General features: G+C 36.5%; 1 protein-coding gene across 5 annotated transcripts in view; it reads right to left on the bottom strand.

Moving 5' to 3' along the window:
- The window catches only part of SLC4A4 (solute carrier family 4 member 4), a 334,299-nt gene that overhangs the window by 24,411 nt on the left and 288,594 nt on the right, over nucleotides 1–21,294 (bottom strand). For all 5 annotated transcript variants that reach the window (XM_036414322.2, XM_036414329.2, XM_036414340.2 and 2 more), the window contains 3 exons: nucleotides 20,780–20,971; nucleotides 8,503–8,616; nucleotides 6,336–6,497 (listed from right to left, as the gene is read on the bottom strand). In XM_036414322.2, coding sequence (XP_036270215.1) covers nucleotides 6,336–6,497; nucleotides 8,503–8,616; nucleotides 20,780–20,971 — 468 coding nt within the window. The remainder of the gene's footprint in view (nucleotides 1–6,335; nucleotides 6,498–8,502; nucleotides 8,617–20,779; nucleotides 20,972–21,294) is intronic.

Here is a 21,294-nt window from a genome sequence, read left to right on the forward strand (position 1 = left end):
GAGGGTCAAAGACACAAGACCTCCTAACTTACAAGTTCCATGTTAGAGCTCGTGACAGAATGAGAGAGGCAGCAGTAAAGATGGCAAAAAGTGTTTGGATTCTGATTATACCTTAAGGTGGCACTTACAGAGTGTATTCACTCCTGCCTAAGTCTGTGTCTTATGACCTTGCTACATGCCATTCATGATATGGCTTCTGTTCACATCTGTAAACTCACATTTCACCTGTCCCCTGCTTGGTTCCTATGCCATGACTACTTTCAACCACATGTAATTCCTTGAACATGTCTTACTCACTAATGCCCACATAGCACCTTATACCTGGAATAACCACTACTCTGCCTTCTTCCATTGGCTCAGTATTACTCATTCTTAAAACTTAAATCAGCCTTTACCTTTTCTGGTAGTTTTCCCTGTTTCAGTCAGGTGAGATGGCTGAGTTCCTTAAGGTTAGGTCTCCTTTTTCATGTTTCCTAATCTGTCATTTCATGCTTTCCTCTATCACAGCACTCATCACACGGTTTTAAAATTGTATGTATTATTTATTTGTCTTTGACATTAGACTATGAGTAACGGTAGGACTGCAACTCTATCCTGAATACTTTTTAGCACTGTGCATGACATAGAGTCAATTCCCAATTAATCTTTACTAAAAATGAATGACAATAAAGATGGTGTGGTTCAATGGTTGAGCACCAACCCATGAACTAAGAGGCCTCTCATTCGAATCCTGGTCGGGGCACATGCCCAGGTTGCAGGCTTGATTCCTAGTGCGGGTGTGCGGGAGGCATTTGATCTATGTTTCTTGCTCATCGAAGTTTCTATCTCTCTATCTCTCTCCCTTCCCCTCTCTCTAAAATCAATAATTAATATATATATATATATATATATATATATATATATATATATATTAAATGAATGACAAATAGGATTTATACATTCTTCTGAAGGTCAACTATAATTAATTTATTGGCCATTCAAAAAATTAAAACTTTATTTCTTAATTGGTAGAAATAGGAGTCATTTTGGCAGAAAGAAACAGACGGAGGTGGATAACACCTGGAATATCACACAGTTTTAAGCCTTAGTTAGCTTAAATCACTCAAGACTATATTAAAGGTACCAACAGGGTTGTTAATAGGCAGGATCCCCAAATCTTGTCTCCAAGAAAGCTGAAATAATCTAAAGATGTGGACACTGGCCAGATCAATGGGTCAAAAGAATTAGCTGTTGCAGAAAAATCTATGCTGAGAGCTATCTTGATGCTTTCTTAAACTCTTTCAACTAAAAGAAGTTTGAGTAAAATATCCTGGAGACAAGCAAAAAGGGGCCACAGAATACCAAAGAGGGTAATATGAGGATTTTACAAAGTAGAATACAAACCTTGGAAAGCAAAAACACCAGAATAAATAAAAGTTCTGGGGAAAAATAATACATAGATAATTACTCTGTGCCTCTTAATATCCCTCTCCTCAAAAAAGTCTTCCTTTCCTTCAACCACATTGACACCCTAACTTAGAATGATTTTTATCTTCAACATCTAACACGAATGCTCCATATATAGCAAGGACTAATACATGCTTGAAAGGTTATGTCCTTTAAAGTTTAAAAAAAAATGTCCTTGTCTTCAAGAATATAAATCCAAAAGATTTCTACCTTCTGAAACCAGAGATTATTTTAATTGAAGGAATAGGAAGTGAAATTTCACTTCCTTTTGATGCTGCACATGCTTTGTTATAGAAAGCAAAAGTAATTTAGGAATGCAAATACAGAAATAAAGAAACTACGAGAGAAAAAGACTAGCCTAACAATCTAAAGTTTACATTTGGTAATAGATGATTATTACAAAGAGGTCAGGAGCAATATACACATATGCACAGACACAGAATAAGTATTCAAGCTAAGAGCCCCCCATAATGGAGACAATAAGGTTTTATAGGGACACTGAGAACCATGACATAGTTCTTTCTACCAAAGGGTTCACAATGAAGTGTTTAACTATGTCTAGAAAGAACCCACAAAAATTCCTGCAGTGATGTCATCTCAATGGTTGGAATGCTAGAAGCACTCACTATGAGAACTGGAGATGGGCTGGCATAGTTTCCAGTTATCACCCATCTCAAACAATGCAATGCCTCTGAGAAGCATGTGGCCCAAGATAACAAAATTCTTCAATGTGTATTTATTGAGTCTGCCATATGGCAATCATTGTGTTGCACCATATGATAGCAGGAAGCAAGACTAAAACATGATCTTTAGCTTAAAAATGAGTTGGCCCAGAGAAGGACATAAGGTAAATACACAAATTATCTATCTTGAAGGACAAAGTACCACAAAATAATACTAAATTACTAAAAGGAAAAAAAAAGCAATAGAAATTATATTAAGAGTGAAGGCTACACTAACAAATGTTTATATTTGGAGTATCTTAAAGGAAGGTGAGGATTTTGATAAATGGTAATCACTAAGGGTTGGAGAGTAGGATAACTAGCAGAAGAAATTGCTAGACTTGACAACAAACCAACAATAAATTTGATCACAGTATTGTATAGTATGTGAAGAGAATCCTTTTAAATTTAGGTTGAGATCAAATCACAAAGAGACTTAAATCCCAGGCTAAGACAAATTGATATTCTTCAAGGGGCAAAGATTTAGAGGCCAAGGTATACAGGTTTAGAAATAGAGGACTGACATATAAGAACAACACTTTTGAAAAATATATATTAATTTTTACAGAAAGAGGAAAGGAGAGAGAGAGAGAGAGAGAGAGAGAGAGAGAGAGAGAGAGAGAGAGAGAGAGAGAGAGAGAGAGAGAGAGAGAGAGAAATATTGATCAGTTTCCTTGTTCCCTCTGCCAGGAATCAAACCTACAACTCAGGCATGTGCCTTGATTGGGAGTCTAACCAGACACCACTTGGTGCCTGGGTTGATGCTAAACCAACTAGCCATACCAGCCAGGGCTCAGAAAAATACTTAAAAATATTTATTGCTTTTAGAATGAAGCAAAAAGAGACTGGTTATTAAACTAAACAATTAGTTAAACAATTAGAATATTCTAGACATGAAATGAAAGGATCTAAGTTTGATAGCAGGAATAAAAAGAAAAAAATGAAAGCAAGGCAGATTTTTTAGTTATCCAAGAAAACACATTAAAACTTAGGGTTTTATTATAGAGAAGATCAGACAAAATTTATTGCTACAACCACTTAATTAATATATATCTATCCAAAACTATTTCTCCCTCCCACATCCTATCTATAACACTTAAAATCACTTTCCTTGTGAGAAGTATCCCTTGCTTTGTGATCTGAAATCCAGACACTCTTCTTGTCTCTGCAATGATTCGAAGAATGACCTTGGATAAGACATGACCTTGCTGAACCTGGTTTGCTTCTGAGTGCTCTGCAAGGATAATGTGGGGAAAACCAACCAAAATGATGGCCAAAATAGAAAAGCCAGGTGCCCTGGCATTCCTACATCAATACAGAGCTGTGCAGCAGAGTGGAAAGATGGATCTCATCCCAAAGGTGGATCTCATCCCAGCCGGTGCCACTTGACACAGAGCCAAAGCAAAAGCCACCCAAAACCATGCTGCTTTTAATATCACAACACTCCCATCTTCCTCACTGTTTCAGGTTTCTCTCTGGACTCAATTTCCTAGTAGACAGGGACCTTTATAATTTTAGACAATGTCTCCAATTTTCACATTCCTTGACTAACAAATGTGAACAAAACAATATCCAGAGTGAAAAGCCTTTAATTCATTATGAAATCTTCGCTAGTATCATTAGATGTGTGTCAGAAGACTGGCACTTATTCTATAACCATTATCATTCAAAGGAATGACTTCAAATAAGCAATTATAAAAGTGATGAAAACTTATTTTTTATTTACTACACAACTCCTATTTCCAAGAGGTAAATCTTAATGTGTCTGGATTTTCCAATGTTTTCTACAGGGAATAGAATTAAAATTTCTGTTTTTTCAATTCTAAATTTTCTAAATTCAAAATTCTGAATTTTATTAATAAGAAAACCTAAGCAAAATGAAAATAGTTCTTTACTTCCAAAGACACATAAAAATCAGGCCAACTATATATCAAAACAAAGATAATATTTCCAATTTTTTTCAGAATAAAATATTAGCCAACATCCATTTTTCAGCCTTTCAAACTAAGTCAATGCTGAACCCCTCCCAGTATAGAACATCTGAAAATGCTTGACCAGTTACAGAAAATATCTTATACAAATCATGGCTACCAGACAGAAAGTAAGAGAAACAATTATACACACACAGAAAAAACAATGGCAACAAGAAAGAGTAAATTTACAGAATCAGCAAGCCCTAGAGTCCAAGCCTGCCCTGAGAGATCATGGGAGTCCTTGAGGATTTAAGACTGGATTAGGACACCAAGACTGTCCACCTCAGGTAACTGGGAGGCTGACTCACTGAACTATATAGGACACCTTAGCACACAAAGCCACCCTACCAACTCAGGGAAGCTGTGAAAATGCCAAGACAAGGAATTAGATCACAAACAAAAGAAATGGAGGAAAAGAAGAGACTGGATATAGAGTTCAAAACCACGCTTATAAGGTTTTTTAAGAATTTCCTAGAAAAGGTTGATAAGACCTAAGAGGAGATGTAAAGGGATCAACAAGAACTAATAAGGGATCAACAAGAACTAATAAGGGATCAACAAGAACTAAAAAGGGATCAACAAGAACTAATAAGGGATCAACAAGAACTAAAAAGGGATCAACAAGAACTAATAAGGGATCAACAAGAAATAAAGAATACATTGTCTGAATTAAAAAATATTATACAGAGTCCTAAAAACAAAATGGAAGATCGCAAGAATCAAGTCAAAGATTTGGAACATAAAGAGCCAGAAGATACTCCTCCACAGAAGCAAGAAGTCAAGAATCAGAAAGTTGAAGATGATTTAAGAAACCTCTGGGATAACTTCAAGCGAACCAACATCAGAATTATGGGGGTCCCAGAAGATGAGAGAGAGCAAGATATTGAAAACATACTGAAAGAAATAGTGACAGAAAACGTCCCCCACCTGGTGAAAGAATTAGACTTACAAGTCCAGGAAGCGCACAGAACTCCAAACAAAAGGAATCCAAAGAAGACCACACCAAGACACATCATAATTAAAATTCCAAGAGCAAAAGACAAAGAGAGAATATTAAAAGCAGCAAGAGCAAAACTGGTAGTTACCTATAAAGGAGCACCCATACTATTGTCAGCTGATTTCTCAACAGAAACCATGCAGGCCAGACGAGAATGGCAAGAAATATTCAAGTTAATGAATAGCAAGAACCTACAGCCAAAAATAATCTACCCAGCAAAGCTATCACTCAGAATCGAAGGCCAGATAAAGAGCTTCACTAATAAAAAAAAAGCTAAAGGAGTTCATCACCACCAAACCAGAATTATATGAATTGCTGAAGGGGGTTCTTTTAGAAGAGAAAGTAAATAAAGATAAAAACTATGAATAACAAATATGTAACTATCAAAACGTGAATCTAAAAACCAAGGGAATTAAAAAAAAAATCTTATGAACAATATTAACTGGTGAATATAATAGAATCAGAGGTATAGAAGGGGAGTGGACTGACGATTCTTGGGGAAAGGGGGAGAGGGGGGTATAGGAAGAGACTGAACATAAACTGTGTACCTATGGATGAGGACAATGGGGGGATGGGGAAAGGGCAGAGGGTGGGGTGGGAACCTGGTGGAGGGGGAAAAATGAACTTTTGTAATAATATGAACAATAAAGATTTATTTTTAAAAAAATAAAAAAATAAAAAATAATAAAAAGACTGGATTAGTATGACCTTCTGAACTCCATGAACAGGAGATCAATCATAGGGATACAGGAGAAATAAAACAAAGATACTGTAAACACAGCATACTAAATCGGTCAACTAAAAAATAAAACCTACAGAGAAAATCAATGGGAATACATGTCTCTCTGGGTCTTTCCAGGAGATGTAATTTCATTAAGAGGGGTAAAAAAAAGTAATCCTGGAAGATATTCCCAATCATAAATCGACAACTGGGTTTGGTGCTGGAATTGCTCTCTTCAGTGGCTAAGAAAATACAACATGAAACAACTTCTTTGGATTTAAATGAAATCTCCCTAAAGTATAATAGTGAGGAAATGTGTCAATACAAGGTGTTCCTAGGACTCTGCCAAGTCTTAAAAAACAGTGGCTATAACATAACTCCCAATCAAACCATCTTAGTTTGAGTTGTTATTTATTTCTGAATACTTCAAAGAAAGGAGAAGGCAATGAATGATAACCATTTTTATAAGCATTTACCTTGAGTTTATGTTCCTTCCTGTTTACAATCACAGCTGTGATTTGCTGGTCCATGAAAATGAGAATGGTGACCAACAAAGCGGGGATAACAGCCGCCAGGGACACCCACCAGGGGTTTTTTCCAAATGGCGGGACAAACCAACCGCGGTTTGGACTTGTTGGCTTGAAGAAAAGAGAAAACAATCAATATAAATACATACCACTTGGTGAAAAATCAACAGGGGAGAGATACTTTTAATTTGGGAGAGCCAACACAAAAAATGAAAAGAGTTTTATGAATAGATTGGACAAAGAAGATTATTCACCAAATGGTTTTCCTAAAGGAGCTTATTTCTAAGACAGTAATTTAAATGAAGGAGACTAAGAATATAGGTCCGGGGGGGGGGGGGGGGGGAGGAAATAACAATCTAAGATAAGGACTCAATATGGAAGAAAGGAATTTAAGTTTAAAGGCCGGCCATAAGAAAAAAACCAGATGTGAAATTCAGTGAGGGTTTAGGCAAGAAATTACAAAACTACCATGAACTTTGTCTATGGACTTGATCAATTACACTGAAGTTGTTGCTAATACTGCCACATTATAATGATTTTATAATATAATGTATAAAAAGCTACAAATATTTTTTATGTTATACTCAAACTTATTTGAATACTCTGTTGTTTCTTATTTTATATATGAAAAATAACCCAGGATAATTGGTTAAATCCTCAGAAATATCACAGAAAATGAAAAAAAAAATACAGTTATCCTTCTAGTTTCCAATCTATTGTCTATCAGCAGATCATATATCTCTACTACAAAAAAAAAACCTATCCTTTTTTCTAACTTTAAATAATGTAAGTAAACTAAAATAAAATCCTACCTATGAATTATTTTCTCCATCTTTACTATCAGAAAAGTCTCATTTCTCATCTGAAGATATTTCTGTTTTTCCTCGTACTTGCTCATAACTCCATCACTGAATTTACTACCTTTACCAGGTTGTGAGATTATAAGGAAAGGAACTTTATCTTGTTTGCATTGCAGATATCTAGTATAGAACTTAATTAAAAGCACACATCCAGAATAAGTTGTCTTAAATAAGCTAATGATTAAATGTATGAGAACTTTTCTGTGCTAATGAATATGTGATGGAAGAGATAATGCAAAAATATTCTGTTTGCTATAACATAGATATCCTTTCTTCACTGAGTACTTATTAACCTAAAACTATAGTTAAGTTAATTTTTCTTAGCAAGTAAATGGTCTCCATGATGGAAAGAGAGGTTAGGAATATTCTAGAAAATAGGTAAAAAACTTATAATGGAAACTTAGGTATGAAATATTAAGAATGACTGAAATGTAAATTTTAACTATTGGGCCTGCAAATACCAACAATATAAAATGAATAGTTCCTTTATCTCCTTTATAATAATTAAAATGCACATTATACATAAATATATGTTTACATGGCAGGTAGTTTGGTAGCAGAAAAAGAGCCCTGAAGTAGTGATGTAATTGTGGGTAATTTACTTGATTTTTTTTTAGCTTAAAAATCAATTTCATAAAATGAGGATGATGCTAGTTACATTACATCCTAGAATTATTTTATAGGTCAAAGTGATGAGTTGTATGAAAATACTCTGAATATTTTAAAATACTCTAAAAGTATAAAGCAGCGTTTGTAATGTTATCATAAGGTATTTTTCATAAAAACCAATATAATCTTAACTTTGCATATGATCTTTCAGGCACCTAATTTTAATTTAAAAAAAAAACACAGAGAAATGTATACATGTGCCTATCAAGAGAATATTTTCAAAATATGTAAAGAAATGGATAATTTGCCGAAGCCGGTTTGGCTCAGTGGTAGAGCGTCGGTCTGCGGACTGAAGGGTCCCAGGTTCGATTCCGGTCGGGGGCATGTACGTTGGTTGCGGGCACATCCCCGGTGGGGGGTGTGCAAGAGGCAGCTGGTCGATGTTTCTCTCTCATCGACGTTTCTGGCTCTCTAACTCTCTCCCTTCCTCTCTGTAAAAAATCAATAAAATATATATTTTTTAAAAAAAAAGAAATGGATAATTGTACAAAACTAACCAAGGACAGATATGACAAACTAGAATAATAGGGGGAAGGAAAGAAAGCCCAAGAGTTACAGGAATGACCAAAAGACAGAAGTTCACCTACCTTGAACTCACTTGGCACAATAAGTTTTGGAGTATCCACACCTACCAGGGCATCTGTTACACAAAAGATGAGAATGGACAAGATGATGGCAAAATCGCTGATCAGTTTTCTTGCCTGGGAAAATAAAAAGAACTGTTTAGTACTGGATCCATATATTTGCCTGTGTTTGAATTGAACGAAGAAGTCTGTATTTGCTAACAGTTTATAGGAACAGCTTCATCAACAAGTGAAAGGAGTTGGTACACTTCAGAGATATTATATTTCAAATTGTTTTTGCATCATTCTGTTACCTTGTCAATAGTAATCTAATCCTATACCACAGATCGGTGTGAGTGCATGCAGGGGCAAGAAGTCAAAGGTAATATATCCCTGAAATAATGTATAAACACTTTTCCTGTTTGCAGCACAAAAGAGACCTGGATAATGATGAAATTTCAGGGTTTATTATAAAAATCTGCACAAAAACCTAGATGAGTTCCAGTCAATTGAGTGGACTCAAGACTATCACTAAAGTGATGGCAGATGGAAAGTTGATGGCTTCGCTAACTTTTTCCAAGAAAATACTTTTTACTCTAGATTAGTCCTTAAAATCTCCAATATGTGAAATACCTGTTCTCCACTATTAAGTGTGATTGTCATTAATCAACACCTTTAAACTACTGAGTGCCTGGTCAGGACAAGAGCTGGGCTTTAGGGTGTAGCATTAAACCCACACCTTTCCCATGGAGTAGATGCAGAATGGCCATTTCTAGGTCAGCAGGGGACTGTAGGGTTATTTAGTTGGTTGGCTATTCCTCGGTGGTGTTTAGTGGCACAGACAACAGCCCAAGAGCATTACTAGAGTAGACACCTGAATTTCCCCATAAGGTACTTACACGTAGCAGTAAACGATATGATTATTCCACAAGAACTTAGTACCTAATACTTTGCTTGGCACTAGAAATATCACAGTGAACCAAACAGACACAATCCATGCCTCAGGAAGCTTTCAGTCAAGTCATTCACAAGGAAGCCTGCTCCTAGTTTTAAATAAAACCATGCTCGATTGAGCAGTTACCAGGTTGTCTCGGGGTGAAAGGTCAGTTTTCTGGTGCTGCCAGATGAAGAGAGATCGCTGATGGGCTGAGTGGATGCACAGTTCTCCAGGGAGGGGGTCTTGTAAAAGAGTAGCAGGAAAGAGGGAGGCAGGAGAGTCAGTGTCAGAGGGATGCAGTGTCAGACGGGCCATTGTGGGCTTTGAAGATGGAGGAAAGGGGCCACAAGCCATCAGGTGTTCAATGGAACTGGAAGTGAAGCACGCAATAACTTGATGATGTGGGATGTATATGCTGAAGGTTGAGGCAGGGCTCAATCTGTGACCATTACCGGGTGTCAGGAGCTTGTACTCACTAGCAGCAGGACCACAGATGGCCCGTTTGACCACAAGTTCCTTTCCCTGCTGGAGAGCTGGATGCTGGATTCTTGAGAAGTACTCACAGGGGAGCAGAACGACAGCTATGGGAACTTTTGGGGGTAAATTAATGCCAATCAGACTCAATAATTTCAAGCACAGATAAGATGGCATGGATCAGTTTGGGCAGAAAATATGGTACATCATGGAGAAGCAATATGTATTATATAATCAGGTTACTTGGGGCTGAAACTCTAGCACCATTATTTCCTATCCTTCCTTAGCGTCAATTACTCCACCAGCAAAATGTGGACAAGATAATCCCTAAAGAGTTTATCAGTTTGTTTTAAGAATTAAATAGGATAAGCCATTGAAAGTGCTCAACATAACACCTGGAATATAATAACCTCTCCTAATATATGTTAACTATTGCTGTTTTTCAAGTTCTACAGGTCTCTGTGGCTGCCAAAACCACCGGAATAACTAAATAATCCACCGTCAGGAAGTCTTTAGGAAAAAAAAAAAATCTTCAAATACAAGAAAAAATAAAAACCTAGTAATAACATGAAACTGTCACTCAGAGCTAATTTCTATAGAAAGATGTTTTCTAGGGACTCAATACTGGAGAAAACTCCTGTTTCTTTCTTTTGCTTTCTTTTTAAAATCAATCAACTTTATTTGTTAGCACAGTTTTCTATTTACAGAATAGAGAAGATAGTTGAGAGAGTTCCATATACCTCCTGTCACAATTCCCTCTATCATTAACATCATGCATGAGTGCGGTATGTTTGGAAATACTCATTTCTTAAGTTTTGTGCAAGTGTTGACACAGGCAGTCCAGGATGATCTGGCAAAAGTGGTCATGGGAAGCAGTTTCTGGAATATATTAAGTTGTTACAACAACCTCCTTGGTCCAGTAGGTTATAAATCATTGGAATAACAGAAGTCATTGCAAAGGAAAAAAAAAAAAAGTTAGTTTTTCTTTATCACCCTCCTAATCCTTACCCAGTAAATCCAACTTCTTGACAACTCAGATATACCAGAAGATGTTGAAAACATTTTATTAAAAAGACCGTGGTCTTTTTTTTTTTTTAAGGAGGCATTTTTAGTTTTCCATAAACTGAATACTAAACCCCCAAACCTACTCTTTCAGCTGTTTTTTTTTTTTTTCCATACTAATTAATGGCAACTTATTTTTTCCTAATGGTTAGGCCAAAAATTCCACGTGACTTTTCTCTTCCTCTCACATCCTATATTAAGCAGGCCAGCAAATTGCCTTCAAAATATATCCAGGATCCTGTTACTTCTCTCCACCTCCGTTACTATGACCACCTTTGTCTAAGCCACCACTTTATCTCATCTGGTTTTGTGCACCTCACTCATCTTCCTGCTTCTACATCACCGTTCCCCCTCCTTCAGTACACTGCCAAGGTATCATCCAGCATAATTATGTTAAAATTTAAATGATGTGTAGGCAGAAAAATACCCCTAAAATACCCATCACTAATTCCTGGAACCTCTGAGTATGTACATTACATGACTAGGGAGAATCAAGGTTGCTAATCAGCTGAGCTTGAGATTGGAAAAATGATCTGGTATTACGATGACAGGTCCAGCGAAATCACAAAGGTGCTCATAAGTGAAAGAGGGAGGCAGGCGAGTCAGAGGGATACAGGTGAGAAAGATCTGACAGGCCATTGTTGGCTTTGAAGATGGAGAAAAGGAGCCACAAGCCAAGAAATGTGGGCGGTCTCTAGCAGTCAGAGAAGGCAAGAAAATACATTTTCCACTAGAGCTTTCAGAAAGAACACAGCCCTGCCAGCACCTGGATGTTAGCCCATGTAGAGCCATTTCAGACTCTGACCTCCAGATCTCAAGACAATAGATTAGTAATGTTTTAAGCCATCATGTTTGTAGTAATTTGATATTGCCTCCATGGGAAACTAATAACTAATATAAACAAATAGTTTATCTATTTTAGTATGCTTATTATTTCCCAAATTTATGTATTGATATATAAACTTGAGATAGTCCCTCAGCAAAGGCATTCTGGTCAAGTGTGGTGTTATTAAATTTTAAATATAAAAGCAGCTAAAAGAATAAATGCTAATAACCTTCAGAATTACATTTCTTACAATTTATGGAGGGGGGGAGGGGAATATACTCAGTTTTGCCAAGTGTCCATCGATAAATGGTAATAATGTTGCTTAACCTCATTAAAAAGCACAGCCAGGGTAATGTGTACTGTATAATATACTTCTATTTCCCTTTCCTTCCACTTAAATTATACTATTCAGTTCAGTTACAGAATTCACTCCTGGAGACTGTTTATTGTAAGACACTCATTTCTAAGATACTGGATCCAGTTTACTCATAATCAAGGAAATTGATTTTTCTCAGGCCACTTTTCTATTCAACTCTAAATGCTCTAATTAGAAGACGCAGGTAGGGGTGCTGTCTTAGCAGAATATTCAGGTCCTACCCTACACTAAAAAGTTGTTTAATTTGAACGAGGCAACACTGACAGCAGAACTAGAAAGCATCCTAAAACTGTCCGGCTCAGAGTACATATAGCTTAACAGCTACCCTCCAGGACCTGCGTAAGAGCAGCTCTGAGTCTGACTTTAAGGAAATAAGAATTGCTTTCTTTGAGCCCCTCTTATATTTGCAAACACATTTAGGAAAGAAACATGTGAAATTCCTTCCATTTTAAAATTTATTTGACCTTTCATTTTCATCAAACTCTATCTCTTTCAAACACTACAAAACAGCACCCCTTTATGTGTCACTATATCTCTTATCCATATATGTACCCCCATATATATGTGTGTGTGTGTGTATGTACACACACACACACACACACACACACACACATATATATATATATATATATATATATATATATATATATATATATATAATTACAAATGTATAGTTCCTAATGCTTCCTAATTCACTACTAGCTATTACTGGTAATGATTACAAGTGCCAAAGTTTTCATGAGAAAAGCTGTTTGCACAAGATTTCATGCACAATCCTGTGAATTTAGAGGCCTCGAACCTAACTTGGACAAATTCTTATAGGTGACTATCCAATCAAATGCTAAGTATCTCCAGGCTCAAACTTCCATATCTTAGGAATATAAACTATTACAACCTAAGTGAAACACAAATTAAGATAACTCATTCCAGACACACAAGAGCTAAAGGAATTTATTACTACAAAAACAGTATTACAAGAAATGTTAAAGGGACTTCTTTAAGAAGAAAAAGCTTTAAAAATATGAATGAAAACATAGCAATAACTGCATACCTATGAATAATTACATTAACTGTAAATGCATTAAATGCTCAAACAAAAGACACAGGGAGACTGAATGGTGAAGAAGACCAGCTCTCCAACATCCTCCAAAGAGTCCCAAAGTGTGAGAGGACACTGCAAAGTTGCTGTTGTACAGGGTTTGGAAAACAAATGCAAGTGTACAGTAAACCAGATTCGGCACCAACAGTGTTCCAGCAACATAACCCATGTCTGAAGGTAGAATCACACGGTCCCACAAGGAATCCGCTCCCTCCTCCCTGGTTTCGGGGTGTGTCATCTAAGAACTGCAGCTGCCCAGTCACTGCAGCTCTGCAGCTCCTCCATTGAGCATCTGCCCCCTAGTGGTCAGTGTGGGTCATAGCGACCAGTCAGATGGTTGGAAACTTAGCATATTAGCCTTTTATATATAAATCACCCTGGTTTTGAGCATTTTACTTTTCTTTTTTTTAGCATAGTTTTTATTACAAAAAGAAAAAATACTTCTGTCTCTGCATAATTAATTACAAAATATCTCAATTAATCCAGTAAAAAGCAACCAGCTAAAATAAACTACCAAAGCAAAGAAGAAATTAAGTGGATTGGAAGAGAAATTCAAATAGCCATAAGCTGTTTTCTTGTTCTTGGGTAAAACAACCTAACAAATCTATTATAAACATATTCATGAAGGAGGATACTTTATTAATTATTAAGAGAGTCGTAACCACAGTGAGAAGCTGGTTGATTTACAGGGGGAAAATGAGTTTGTTTCCTCTGAAGCCACAGAGGACATTCAGTTTCCACTTTGCAAGGCCTGCAGCTGCTCTTGCATTAACTGGGGGAAAGGCTGTGAGCCTGCAGAGCAGTTCCCATGGATGGAGCTGAGAGAGCAGCAGGCACCCCGTGGGTCCCCATTAAACATTAATTTGCGATGTCAATTCCTCTCATGTTTCTGGTGCTTGGAAAATGCTAAAAACAACTGTGTGAAAAGCATTTATTCTAGATGAACAAAAAGTAAGCCAAACAAATATGTGCCTTTTGGCAATCATGAAAAGGCACACCATACCATGAAAATTCTGACATTTGAGCTCCTAGAAGCCAAAGCTATAAAGCACTGTAAAAGAAATAAGCACTGACATCAGTGTAGCCATCATAATACACTGTACTTTGAATTAATAATACCTACTATAATTAGAATTCAATAAAAGGAAAGTCTGATTTAGACTCCAGGATTTTAATGCCTTAAGTTCCAGAGTCAGAGGGGTTGGGGGGAACAAACAAGGGAATTCATCTGGACAATTTACCTGGGTGGGGCTTAGAAGTTGCCAACGGAAATCTACCAGGAAAAAAAAAAGTTTTTCCAAGCAAGGACCGAGGGGAGTAGGCCTAATGAAGTGGTTCAAGCAGGGATGCTAAAGAGACCTCAGCAATCACAGGCCTCTTCCTCCATCCTGCCTTAAAACTGAGCAGGAGAACAAGGAACCACATGAGTGTGTGCCAGAAGCAAATGATCAAGTCCCATGGGAAATACGATGGCCCTGCCTGGTCACTTTATTCTAAACTGAAACTGAAAATCTGGAGTTGAACCAAAAGAGTATAAATAGAGGAACAGGAGTCTGCAAACACATCACATGAAAAATGACTGTAGTCCTCAAGAAGTTGTGGGAAGAAATGATCTTCAAAGATGCGAAATATGTCCTAGGAAAGAAAGACTAAATATGTTCTGTGCAGCTTCAGAGGAAGGAGCAGACCCCCGAGGACAGAGGCTGTAGAAAGGCAGATTTATATTTCTATCAAGAATGAACACTAAAATTCAATGACTAAGCCTAATTATAAAAATTTCTTGACCCTCTAATAGAGTCTTATATATCCCCAAAATCATCATAATAAAAGGGTTCTTGGGCTGTAAAATATGGTTTTATAATTGATATTAAGGTACAAATATAAAATTTTTAAAAAAGCAATTAGTAAATCGTGGGTATGTTAGACAATCTGGAATGGAGTAGGAGACCGTTTTGTGTTAAGGTACGGATTTCAATGCTGGTGACTTTTCTATGATGGACAAGTAAGCTGCAAGTGCTTAGAACCAACAAGCTACCAGGGTCAAATTACTTCTATCCACACACTGACTTTATGCTGCCATTAAAGCTCTCACAAAGTGATATCAGTGCTTCCAACCTTATTTTTCTTAGGGGTCAACGTAAGTTGACTACTTTATTATTATTATTATTATTATTATTATTTGTCAAATGTCAATAAGAACTGAAGTAGTCATAATCTTTGTCAAATGTTTACTGGATTATGCTGTGTTTACACCTAAATATCCCTTTGTCACTGTTAAAAAAATATATATATAGAAAAGATTTTTGAATTAAAGTCAAGTGTCTTGACTTTAAAAATTATGTTTCTTGGTACAAAATAACACAAGAATTTGAAAATCTGTTTCTCCTTCACTGACAGCAAAGTTATTTTCTGAATGAGTTTCAATAACTTGCCAAATGTCATCCAGTATTAGTAACACTAGACATATAATATATGCCCATTATTTCTTGATATATTACTTATTTTTTGTTTGACAGTGATTACCATTCCTCAGAAAGTTTCTGAGGAGAAAAAAGGAAATAGAATAGAGGTGTCACCTGATTTTTATAAAGAGTTGTTTATAAAATAAACACATCAAACTTTAATAGAATTGTCACAGACCAAAATGTCAAACAAAAAACATATTTCCAAAAATATAAGCCGAATGTGGAATTCTAGTCTCTCCGGTGTCTTATATGGATAAAAGGCAAATGCATCCCCTAACTAAAATGCTCATTATGTTTTCACTGACATTTCTGAAGCCATATACTTTTATCTCATCCATAAAACCAGTCTTCAAAGACCACCATCAGCTTACTTAGGTAAGTCAAAGAAGGCTCCAAGTGTGATCCCACAGGAGGTCATAATCACGAATATGGCAAAATCGGTCTTTATCATTTCAAAATCCAAAAATCTAACCTATTCAACAAATATAAAGTTCCAACTATGTGTTAGGTCCATGGATTAACTTGTCTTTGTATCCTAGTATTGTGTCAAGCACAAAGTTACAATATTTTTTTCCATTTTGAAAGTATTATATGATATTATATGATATAAAATACTGTTCTGTTTTCTAAATACAGACATCAAAGAACTTTCTGCGTAAGTTTTATCTAAATAAAGCATAGAAGGTTTCATAAATTTCACCTGTAATCTACTTATTTTATTTATTTAAATGACTAGGATGCATTATTTACAAAGAATCTTACCATTACATTAGCTCATGGGAAAGTTCAAATTGTTACTTATTCTAAAAGAAAAAAGAGAAAATTAAACAGTTCCTTAAGAATGGCATTTACATGTGGATTACATACATCAGCTGGCCACAGTGAATGTGACATATTAAAGTACCAATAATCTTGCCTAATTCTGAGGGCTCTATAGTTTTATAAATTTTACTCATTGCAGTCCTGCTCTGTCTGTAAGCTTCTGCTTTCATTTTGCCAGCAGATGTGCCATGATTGCATTTTTGTTCCATGCTTATGGTCACTTGCTGGAATGGGATTCTGGAAGAATATTTTATGTTTAATGCCCTGAGCCATCTGCCACAGAAGATCACAGATTAAGCTGTGATGTTTTGATACTGAAAGACTTTGACTAAAGACTTGGGGCTTATGTAACAGACCAGTAACTGTGAGACAGCGGACTGATGCATCCCTCCAACAAGAACAGAAGCACGATGGAATACTTAAATTCCACTCACATCTACTGAGCATTCTCTGGAAATGACTGATATACAAATTGAATTCCTGAGAGCCAGACTATCAAAGGAGAATTTTTTTTATCTTAAGTGTTCATACTGATGGGTAACTGACTCTGGTCTAGGCAAAAATAATGAGAACTGAAGTAGGGAAACAGAAGTATAAATATAAAGGAAAGATATTATAGTGGGATAATTTAGGGCACTGTAATGAGGTTAATTTGACTTAAAAAAATTCTGGAGAGGCAAATGTAATGGGTAACACTTTTCGTCAAAACAGATCTATATTCCATGCCTTTCCACCATGCTCTCTGCATTGGGAGGCTGACCTGTGTAGTCTACAATGAGCTCCCTTGCTCTATGGATTCCAGATGAGTTTAGTCCACGGCAAACTGGAAAGGTCATCAGAGGGAAAAGAGAGATCAGAATGCTAATTCCCTTCACTGTATTCCAGTGAGGCTGCCTCACACTGGCTACATCTATCTAAAAGTGCCTCTCAAAACAGCTCTCTCTACCCTCCCACCTCTTCTTCCAGTTCCAGCAGCCACTTCCTTCCCACAACCTTTGGGCTGAGGATAGTAACAACCCCACTGCTATGAGCCCTGGACAATACACTCTCCCTATGGTTTCCCTAAACCTAACCTCACCTAAGTCCACAGTTTGCTAGGAAAAGGTACATGTTAGTCAATGGCAGTGCTGGAACTAGACTCTACAGCTTCTGTGTTCCTACATCTGTGCTCTTTTCATAGAATGCAGTATACATCTACTTGACTGGTTTCCATGAGTCAAGTATTGAGTATAATTTGCATCCAACATTTTGCTGATTGATATGTCTGGAATAAAATAGAAGTACAACCATTCTCCAGCAATTTACAATCAGTATTAATTGATTAATAATTCGTACAAAAGTTTTTAAATGAGTACAAGAGACATGACTGAAAGCTACAGGAAAATAGGGTGTGTTGTAAGACCAGGGTACTGCCCTCTAGTATTAACATCTGGAGATTTCAGAGGTTTCTTGTTGGTGTGAGGGAGAATGAAGTAACAGGCTTATTGTCCCAACAATCAAGGACTATCTAATTTATCATGTTTAAGCATATAATTTTTAATTGTAGAATAGAACATGTAAGTGTAAGAATTTATAAACCTATCTGCTCCTACCCTTTTGAAACCATCCTTCTAACTGACAGCCTAAATCAGGGGTGGGAACCTTTTTTCTGCCGATGGCTATTTAGATATTTATAATATCATTCGCAGGCCATACAAAATTGTCAAATTAAAAATTAGCCTGCTATATTTGATCAAACATTTAATTATCTCATCCCTAATGTTTTGGCATGACCAGACTGGAGGATTTCATGGGCCTTATAAGACTTGAGAGCCAGACATTCCCCACCCCTGGCTTATCTAAAAGCATATTTTGGCAAATGAACCAATAAATTTTTTTAACTTATTATTCATGTATGTATGTGTGAATTTATGTATGTATTGTTACCATTTAGCTGTACGTGTGAAATAAGAGGAAAGTCTGAAAGCCCATACTCCTGAACATTGCTTCTTAGAAATAACATATGTGTTTTCCTCCTGTTTACTGTACGATTGAGTATATACAATTCTCAATTCTGCTGAGAACCTTCTTAACAGGAACAGTAACTACAAATGCACCATTATTCTATTTTCACATATTCATGACTTTTTCAAGAGCATTTATCAATGGCTGAGAAGTTACCTGCTTCAATTCTCCTAAGGGCAAAATTTCTTTAAATATGAAGAGCTATTTTCAATTTGGAAATTATTGCTGGGAGAAAAAAGGTAATGTCTATATAGACAGTTAAAATTATCTCTATTCATCTTAAGGTTTAAATCTTGAAATTAGTTCATTCTGTTAATTATGATTGCTTCACAAATTTTTCACTTTTCCCACTATGTCTAAATATCAGACTTTGGAAAGTGGATGATGACTCCCAAGATGCCCAGTGAATTGATAATTAAGAAAGAAAAATGCCTCAACAGAGAAAAAAATCATCCTAACAGATCCTTCCTCAGGAATCTGTTCTACAGGAAACTTTCACCCTTGAAGAGGTAGGTCAAGTAAGCATATTTCCCAGGGGGTGAGGGTCACAAGCAGAGACATCCTCAGGGACAGGCAGTTAATCTGAATGTGTGAAGCAGCCACATCTTAGACAATACAGAGTTGTGAGGACAATAACTCCCTGTGAAGTACAGACCCCTAAGGCCTGAAGTGTGTGTATGTGTGTGAACAAATAAAGAACTGTTGGAATCTGAATTCTGTCTGTGGACCACCAGTTTGTGGTGTCAATTTTAGACGGACAAGTTGAATTCTTCTTTCTACATTTCAACTTTGTGGAAATTTTTCATTCCTTCGGTCAACTAGTTCAAAACATTTCATTTATTGCAGTGGTCTGAATTTGTGTGTGTCTCTCCCTCCCCCGCCCCCCAAGTCCATATATTGAGATCCTAACCCCCAAAGAAGATGGTATGAGGAGGTGGAGCCTTGGATTGTGCTTAGGTCATCAACCTTTATGAAGGAGATTAGTATTTTTATAAAAGAGACACTAAATTGATTCCTAGTCCTTTGACCACATGAGGACACAGCAAAAAAGCGATGGCTATTAATCAGGAACAGGGCCATCACCCAACAATGATGGCTTCTAATCTTGGATTTTCCAGCCTGCAGAACTGTGAGAAATGAATGTCCATTGTTTATAAGCCTCCCATTCTACAGAATTCTGTTATAGTACCTCAAATAGACTAAGACAATGACCAACCTACCCCTTTATTTTCAGTTTTATAAGAAGAATCAAAGAGTCAAAGTATTAATTTTAAGTTTCATTTCCTAGGCATTGGGGGGGAAAAAGCAACTTTCTAAATCTAATGCATCTCCTGTCTTTTAAATTCTTCCACTCCTTGTATACAAAACACCAGAGGAAAGATTTCATGAAATTCCAGTATAGAGCAGTTCACTGATAAAAGTCAGGTATTATCAAGATTACCTAAGAATTACTGACATCCAAAACACTGAGAACTGAACTGTGAAACAAAGGATTATCTTAGTTTTATTCTTCAGGTAAAAAAATAAATAAATAAAACCACACACACAAAATGCCATTAACTAAATGTTGATCTTATCTTGTACTGTCTCAAAGAATCACAGTTGTGACTTTACATTCACCCAAGCATATTAATGGGAGACAGACAGGATGTCTGCACAACCCAACTCAATCATCTGTTTTTCCATATTATAACATTCGTTATTATGGAATGGAAAGTTTGGCTAAGATAACACCCATATCTTATGCCAATACTTATGTAACAACACAGTTTAAGTTTCCTCCCACAGCTCATAATTTAACTACTAAAATACTCAAATGGACAGCTGACGAGCAAGAAACTCTACATCAAAATTCCTGATTAAAATGAAATGAGTTTTTGCTTTCCTACTCAAATACTATGGATTTAAAAGGTATTTTCTTAAATTGTGAATTTTTACATAGAATATGCTCCACTTTTTTCATTTTAGTACAGTCAGAATTATGACAGTCGGGACTTATGACAGAATTATGTGAGCAAAATATCTGTGGAAAGTTTTTCAAAGCTGGACTATGATTGTTTTTTTTAAAAAAAATACATATGCCTATGGAAAAAGACTGGAGAGCAATTTTTTTAAATGCACAAAATTGCATTGGAAAGCAATTTTTTAAGTGCACAAAATTACATAAAACTGTATCATTGTTGATACAGTGTACAGTGTAAATTTAATGAAAATTATTTAAAGCTCAAGTACTTACCATCGTTGGAAAATAACGACTGGTTTTGAATTTTTTCAGGGCCATGGAAGAGGTGTAGGTGCCCAAGAAGAGGATGAAAGACATGAGTGTGACATCGGGAACAAAATCGCAGTTGCTCCCCACAAGCTGGCCTCCATGTTTCAAACACTCCTTCTTCGACAAAAGTGCCCAGTCCAAGGTAGTGTTGTCGTACTAAAGAAGAAAAACATGAACATTTTTCTAGAGCACACTGACACATCAAAAGCTTTTCTACTTGATGGGCCCATAGGGATTATGCAGAAGTCTCTGTAAAACAGTCTGGAGGCCCCTGTTGCAGGGTGAAGCTGGGTGAGATGTTAATGGGATAACAAGCACGGGTGCCCAGGAGGCTGGCAGTTATTGAAAATACAATGAAGACGTCACAGTCTGTTACCTACTTTGAGCTACAGCCTGACAGTCACCTATTTGTTCAAACTAAATCCTTCCTTCCCATCAGTCTTCCAGAGAGTAAATTGAGGCACAATATCCTGTCTCAA

Source organism: Pipistrellus kuhlii, unplaced genomic scaffold, assembly GCF_014108245.1.
Source record: "Pipistrellus kuhlii isolate mPipKuh1 unplaced genomic scaffold, mPipKuh1.p scaffold_m20_p_1, whole genome shotgun sequence".
Lineage (NCBI taxonomy): Eukaryota > Metazoa > Chordata > Mammalia > Chiroptera > Vespertilionidae > Pipistrellus > Pipistrellus kuhlii.